This window comes from Mesoplodon densirostris, chromosome 17 (assembly GCF_025265405.1).
Source record: "Mesoplodon densirostris isolate mMesDen1 chromosome 17, mMesDen1 primary haplotype, whole genome shotgun sequence".
Taxonomy (NCBI): domain Eukaryota; kingdom Metazoa; phylum Chordata; class Mammalia; order Artiodactyla; family Ziphiidae; genus Mesoplodon; species Mesoplodon densirostris.
The window spans coordinates 57,698,858-57,706,602 of NC_082677.1; the positions used below are offsets into that span (position 1 = coordinate 57,698,858).

At 56.3% G+C, this 7,745-nt stretch overlaps 1 protein-coding gene across 1 annotated transcript; it reads left to right on the forward strand.

Moving 5' to 3' along the window:
- Window positions 1–4,634: 4,634 nt before the first annotated feature.
- Window positions 4,635–7,532, forward strand: SLITRK5 (SLIT and NTRK like family member 5). Its single transcript, XM_060080233.1, has one exon. It carries the CDS (start codon window positions 4,635–4,637, stop codon window positions 7,530–7,532), a length of 2,898 nt encoding a protein of 965 aa, XP_059936216.1.
- The last annotated feature ends 213 nt before the right edge of the window (window positions 7,533–7,745 follow it).

Below are 7,745 nucleotides of genomic sequence, written 5' to 3' on the forward strand. Positions count from 1 at the left end.
GCATTGGGCCACTTATAACAATCAACTTTTTTTCTATACCTGGGATGGACTGCAGCTCAAATATTACAAACACTGGAAATATGCCTTATGAATGTAAAAACCCTTTTTGGGGGGAGGGAGGTGTCTGGTTTCATGGAAAGAGCCAGGAATACTTACTGTAGAGATGACGCTAGTAGAGTTTGGCAGGTGACTCTTCAAGAAACTTGCTTTCTACCGTTACTGCGTTTATTTAGGGACTTCCAGCTTTCTAGTACACACCAAATACGTTCACAATCTCTCTGAAAGTCGTTCACATTCCCTTGTATCGCCCAAACATACTTATAAAACGTAATTCTTAAGAAAAAAATATAGCGCCCTTGTTTGCAGCTAGGATGAACCACTCCCTCTTCCAGGGTCCTTTACAGTAAGTACAAGAGTCAGCAGCACGGGCTGTGTTAGTCTAAATGGGAGGTGGAAGGCAGACGTTCAGCCCAGGGCTAATCCTCTGTCCCTGACCACCAACAAGCCTGACACTGTCGGCGTTATTTCCACCCCTCCCTTCTTCAATCCGAGGATTGCACAGTCCCACGCTAGAGTTACGCACATGGTCCAAGAGTCCTCTGTCTCCCACGAATGTGACATCCAAGGGTGGGGGGCGCTCCGGTTGCGCCGCCGGGGCCCAGGGACGCCTTCGCTCTCGGCTGCCATCTATCGGCCACGGAGGGCCCGCTTCGCCCCGGGCCCATCATGTCTGCTGCAGCTTGGCTCGCACCGGTGGCGCGACAATAAACAAGTGCACTGCATGGGGCCCTGCGCCCGCGCCGAAGCAGATGTCTCAGAGACCCCTGCGCTGCTTACCGCGTAGCCACCTCCTCACCGCCGGGGAGGGAAGACGCGACTTTCTCGAAGTTTTTTTTGAGCCGCCGGGCTGCCGGGACACGCCACAGGCTTAGAACAACGCTGCTCCTGCCCACCCCACCTCCCCGCGGACCCCCAAGGATGTCGGAGATAGAGAATCCCAAATATAATGACGATCGTGCGCCGCATCAAGAGAAGGAATAGAGGAAAAGCCCCTGCAAACACCGGGAGCGATGAAACAGCCAAGAGGATGCGGGAGCCTTGCATGTACTAATTAGGGGCCGCGGCGGCGGGCTTGGCAAGGGGACAGCGGCGGCGGGATCCCAGTGCGGTGGTCTCCGCTGCGCGGTGGGGGCGGAGGACGGCGCAGGAGCCGCAGCCGCCGTGGGAGCAGCCGAGGGGCCGGTGCCACCTTCGCTCGCCCCCTCACTACCATGTACAGTGTGCGCTGCAAGAAGAAGGCGGGCGATGTATGCACACCCCTGCGCCCCGCTCCCTCTGGCTCGTCCCCGGGCGTGCGCCACTGACCAGGGGGGAATGTGGTGAAGACGGCGAGGAGAGCCGAGGGGGGAGGGGAGGGCCGGCCCGCGCGAACCCAGGCCCGAGGGTGCGAGGAGCCGGAGGCGGCTGGAGTGGGTGGCGGCGGCCGCCGCTGGCTTGGAGAAAGTTGGCCCCTATACAGATGGCAACTGTAAGTACCCGCCTCGGGGGTGCGGCGAAGGATGCCGAGGACCCCGCGATCGCGCGGTGGCGCGGCTGGGAGCGAGTGAGCATGAGTGTGAGCGGGTGCGAGCGCGCGGCGAGGCTGACCGTCACGTTGGCTGGGCCGGCGGGCAGCCTTTTCCGCGTCCCCCTCCTCGGGCTCCACGCCTCCTCCCCCTCCAACAGCTCCTTCCCCGCCCCGCCCGGCTCCAGCTCCCGGCCCCTAATGCGAGGTGCCGCGACCGCCGGTCCTCCGCCGCCCCTCCCCCACCCTTCCCGGCTCGCCGCTCGCGATCGCCCCCTTCTCCCCCCCTCCCAGCCCGCTGCCGGCTCCGACTACCACAGAGAGCGCGGGGGAGAGCCGGTTGGGGAGCCCCGGAACCCGCGGTCGCCACCACGGCGGCGGCCCGGGGCTGGCGGCGTCCGGGCGCCTCTTTTCTCCAGCCGCTCGGATCGCAGCGCTCGCCCTCCCTCGGCTTCCGAACCCCGGTGCACACCCCAAAGAGGTATTTTTTTGTAAGGGTGGCTATGATGAGTGGGCCTTGGAGATGTGAGACGGGGTAAGTCGGCCGTTTACTTTGCAAAAGAGGCTCCAGTATGTGTGTCTGTGTGTGTGGCGGCCGAGTGGCTTTCTTTCCCTCTCCGCCCTCCCCCCCCCTTCCCTTCCTTCGCTTCGGGGCGGGATGGGGGAGGGGGACCCTCGCGTCCTGGAACTCCGGGCGCTTCTGCCTGGGCCGCTGTGGGAGCAGCTGTGCCCGGAACCGCGGTTCCGGCCTGGGTGCTGGGCTTCAGCCCGCCCGGCCCCACGTTGTTTAATGCAGGGATGTTCAGGGCCACGATCCAGGGTTTAAATTCTTTGGGGAAAAACAAATACAATTACCCCGCCCCCGCCCTCCATTAAAAAAAAAAATCTGAGAATCTCAGAATGTGCCGCGTACCCGCGAATTTACATCGGAGGTGCGTTTCCCAGTCAGAATGTCAGCCTTCCCCGGCTGATTCAACTTTATTTTTTCAAATTTTGGGGCTCCTTTGTTGGCCAGGAGGAGGGGAAAGGGAGTGGGGTGAGAGGAAGCTCCTCGACCCTGGCTATCCAGAACTGAATTAAAGTTGTAAACGCTCGACTTTAATACTGGCTGGACACATTTTGCGATGGGCTGTCAGAGGGGCGGCAGGTGAATGGGGGCGGGGAAGCACCGTGAGGGAGGGGGAGGGGACCCAACCCCACTTGAATGGATGTGCAGATTTGATCCCGCGGAGAACGGAAATGTCAAGGTAAACGTTTTGCTTTCATAGAGGGCGTTTTGGCCGCTTTGAAGCCGGGAGGTGTTTGTCTTTGCGTTGGGAGGTCGGAGATACTTGCGACGTTTATACACTGTGGGTTCCCATCCGTCTCGACACGTCTGGGTGGCCACACGTGAATGATTCGCAGGCACACTTGCAGATATGCGTGAGAATGCAGGGGCTGTTAATAACGCGGGCTGGAGTCGGCTCGGGGATGAAGATGAGGTCTCCAGGCTTGAACCCGTGGCTCAGAAACGTCTTGGCTTTAGTTTGAGGTTGCGATTCGACATCAGACTTCGTTGGTGGCGAGGCAGAGAGGCAAGGCTGACCAGAGAAAAGGCATTGGTTCCCCGAGCCCAGCATTTCTACTAAATATTCCCACCCCCCCCTTCCCCCAACCAACGCAACACGCACTCACACACGCTCACACACTCGCTCCATTTATGTCCTTTCCTTTATGAGTGCTGCTGTCGACTCGAAGTAGGAAGTCGAAGGAAGCCTTTAAGGGGACAAAAAGAAAGCCAGAACGAAAAGGGAGAGGGGCTCAGATTGATTCCTTGGGGAGATGAAATTCGGATATTAAAGCACTGGCTTGTGTCACTTGCTGTTCTCCCTCCCTTACACCCTTCTATTTTGCCTCTTAATCAGCCCAAGTCCCCTTTCTCGGGGGAAAAAGGGGGGGGGGGGTAGAGGAATAACGCATTGCCAATTAAATGTAATAAGCAACTCCAAAGATGGGGATGCTGGCGAGGTGGTAGTTCACTCCAAATCTTGCAAATTCGGTAGGGTTCGTTTTGCATACCGTGGCAAACAGACGCGGAGCCCGAGGTTAGAGAGGCTTTGGCGCTGGTCCTTGGTTTACTTTTAGCTAGTTCCCGGTAAGCAGTAGGAACGTCCTAAACTCCAGGTATTGAGAGGTGCTCCGGGATTGCGGATGCTTTCGCAGAGTTCTTTGTAATCCGTCGTGCAGAACTATTTCAGTGGCTTAGAGATGCGGTTTAGTAGCGTCGCTGACATGATCAATGAGGAGAAGTGGACGCAGGGCGCTCTCAGGGCAGAGAGCTGCTAAGTGGCACCGTGCATGCAATTAGGACGCTGATGTGCTTAATAGCGTGATAGTGAAGTCCACCATCAAAGCGAACGCGCTCTCCTTTTTCTCCACACTCAAAGCTCCTGAAGAAAATTGGTGATTTAAGAGCTTCTTCTGGGTCCTTCTGATGCATTATCTTGCATCCTTTTTGCCTCTGGAAAGCATTCTTTAGGTTCCCACTCTGGCATTTCCTGCGATGGTTTTAAAATAGCCCAAGTATTGTGGCTCCTGGCTTTTCTGTGAAAACGGGAGACCTTCACTGTGAACTGTTACCTGAAGAGGTTCTGAAGGAAAGGCAGAGGGACTGGGTATAGGTGAGGTGGGGAACCTTGTAAAATGGTGCTTCCTTTCTCTTAAATTAGAGCCATGAAACTGAACTGACAGCCATTTTATGTATATTTATGGATTGGTTTTGAAAGGGGGGGGGGAGCCGGGAAGAATACTAAAATGGGAGTTTGCCTAACCTGCCCTTATCTTGTAAAGAGCAGCATGTTCCTATTGTCATTAGGAAATGAAATCAACCTTTAAGTCAAAATGAATGTCAGATTTTAATAAAGTCTGGAGAATTTCGAGGTACCACGGATGGTGGAGGGGGAGGGGAGGTTCATTCATAGCCCCTCCTGGATTTCAGAGAAGTAGTACTAGGAAAGAGAGAGACTTTCTGATTGATCCCTTAAATTTTTGTCATATTCTGTTGTTTCCTCTCTCCCTTGCAGGAGATAAAATGCACACTTGCTGCCCCCCAGTAACTTTGGAACAGGACCTTCACAGAAAAATGCAGAGCTGGATGCTGCAGACTCTAGCTTTTGCTCTAACATCTCTCGTCCTTTCGTGTGCAGAAACCATCGATTATTATGGGGAAATTTGTGACAATGCATGTCCTTGTGAGGAAAAGGATGGCATTTTAACTGTGAGCTGTGAAAACCGGGGGATCATCAGCCTCTCTGAAATTAGCCCTCCCCGTTTCCCAATCTACCACCTCTTGTTGTCTGGAAACCTTTTGAACCGTCTCTATCCCAATGAGTTTGTCAATTACACTGGGGCTTCAATTTTGCATCTGGGTAGCAATGTTATCCAGGATATTGAGACTGGGGCTTTCCACGGGCTGCGGGGTTTAAGGAGATTGCATCTGAACAATAATAAACTGGAACTTCTGCGTGATGATACCTTCCTTGGCTTGGAGAGCCTGGAGTACCTACAGGTCGATTACAATTACATCAGTGTCATTGAACCCAACGCTTTTGGGAAACTGCATTTGTTGCAGGTGCTTATCCTCAATGACAATCTCTTGTCCAGTTTACCCAACAACCTTTTCCGTTTTGTGCCCTTAACGCACTTGGACCTGCGGGGGAACCGGCTGAAACTCCTGCCCTACGTGGGGTTGTTGCAGCATATGGACAAAGTTGTGGAGTTACAGCTGGAGGAAAACCCCTGGAATTGCTCCTGTGAGTTGATCTCTCTGAAGGATTGGTTAGACAGCATCTCCTACTCGGCCCTGGTGGGGGATGTGGTTTGTGAGACCCCCTTCCGCTTACACGGCCGGGACTTGGACGAGGTGTCCAAGCAGGAACTTTGCCCGAGGAAACTTATTTCAGACTATGAGATGAGGCCGCAGTCGCCTTTGAGCACCACGGGGTATTTACATACCACCCCGGCATCGGTGAATTCCGTGGCCACTTCTTCCTCTGCTGTTTACAAACCCCCCTTGAAGCCCCCCAAGGGGACTCGCCAACCCAACAAGCCCAGGGTGCGCCCCACCTCTCGGCAGCCCTCCAAGGACCTGGGCTATGGCAACTATGGCCCCAGCATCGCCTACCAGACCAAATCTCCGGTGCCTTTGGAGTGTCCCACCGCGTGCACTTGCAACCTGCAAATCTCCGATCTGGGCCTCAACGTCAACTGCCAGGAACGCAAGATCGAGAGCATCGCGGAGCTGCAGCCCAAGCCCTACAACCCCAAGAAGATGTATCTGACGGAGAACTACATCGCCCTGGTGCGCAGGAGCGACTTCCTGGAGGCCACCGGGCTGGACCTTCTGCATCTGGGCAACAACCGCATCTCCGTGATCCAGGACCGCGCCTTTGGGGATCTCACCAACCTGAGGCGCCTCTACCTAAATGGCAACAGGATCGAGAGGCTGAGTCCGGAGTTGTTCTACGGGCTGCAGAGCCTGCAGTATCTCTTCCTCCAGTACAATCTCATACGCGAGATTCAGTCTGGGACCTTCGATCCGGTCCCCAACCTCCAGCTGCTATTCCTGAATGACAACCTCCTGCAGACCATGCCCTCAGGCGTCTTCTCAGGTCTGACCCTCCTCAGGCTGAACCTGAGGAGTAACCACTTCACCTCCTTGCCGGTGAGTGGGGTTCTGGACCAGCTGAAGTCGCTCATCCAAATCGACCTGCACGACAACCCTTGGGATTGTACCTGCGACGTGGTGGGCATGAAACTGTGGGTCGAGCAGCTCAAAGTGGGCGTCTTGGTGGACGAAGTCATCTGCAAGGCGCCCAAGAAGTTCGCTGAGATGGATATGCGCTTCATTAAGTCGGAGCTGCTGTGCCCAGACTACTCGGACGTGGAGGTTTCCACGCCCACGCCCTCCTCCATCCAGGTCCCCGCGAGGACCAGCGCGGTGACCCCCGCCGTGCGCTTGAACAGCACCGGGGCCCCCGCGGGCTTGGGCGCGGGCGGAGGCGCGTCGTCGTCGGTGCCCTTGTCCGTGTTAATCCTCAGCCTGCTGCTGGTTTTCATCATGTCGGTCTTCGTGGCCGCCGGGCTCTTCGTGCTAGTCATGAAGCGCAGGAAGAAGCAGCAGAGCGACCACACCGGCACCAACAATTCCGACGTGAGCGCCTTCAACATGCAGTACAGCGTGTACGGCGGTGGCGGCGGCGGCGCTGGAGGCCACCCGCACGCGCACGTGCACCACCGCGGGCCGGCGCTGCCCAAGGTGAAGACGCCCGCGGGCCACGTGTACGAATACATCCCCCATCCGCTGGGCCACATGTGCAAAAACCCCATCTACCGCTCCCGAGAGGGCAACTCCGTGGAGGATTACAAAGACCTGCACGAGCTCAAGGTCACCTATAGCAGCAACCACCACCTGCAGCCGCCGCCGCCGCCGCCGCCGCCGCCGCAGCCGCAGCAGCAGCAGCAACAACAGCAACAGCCCCCGCCGCAGCTGCAGCTGCAGCCGGGGGAGGAGGAGAGGCGGGAAAGCCACCACTTGCGGAGCTCCGCCTACAGCGTCAGCACCATCGAGCCCCGGGAGGACCTACTGTCGCCGGTGCAGGACGCCGACCGCTTTTACAGGGGCATTTTAGAACCAGACAAACACTGCTCCACCGCCCCCGCCGGCAGTAGCCTCCCGGAATATCCCAAATTCCCGTGCAGCCCCGCTGCTTACACTTTCTCCCCCAATTATGACCTGAGACGCCCCCATCAGTATTTGCACCCGGGGGCGGGGGACAGCAGGCTGCGGGAACCGGTGCTCTACAGCCCCCCCAGTGCTGTCTTTGTAGAACCCAACAGGAACGAATATCTGGAGTTAAAAGCAAAACTAAACGTTGAGCCGGACTACCTCGAAGTGCTGGAAAAACAGACCACATTCAGCCAGTTCTAAAGGCAGAGAAACTCCCTTGGAGCTTTTGCGTTTAAAACCGACAAGCAAGCAGACACACACCGCGAACACATTTGGTTAATTGTGTTGTTTCAACGTTTAGGGTGAAGTGCCTTGGCACGAGATTCTCAGCTTCGGCGGAAGATACTGAAAGGGTGTGCAATTTCCTTTTAATATTACACGTGGGGAAACATTTGTGTAAACTGGGCACATCAC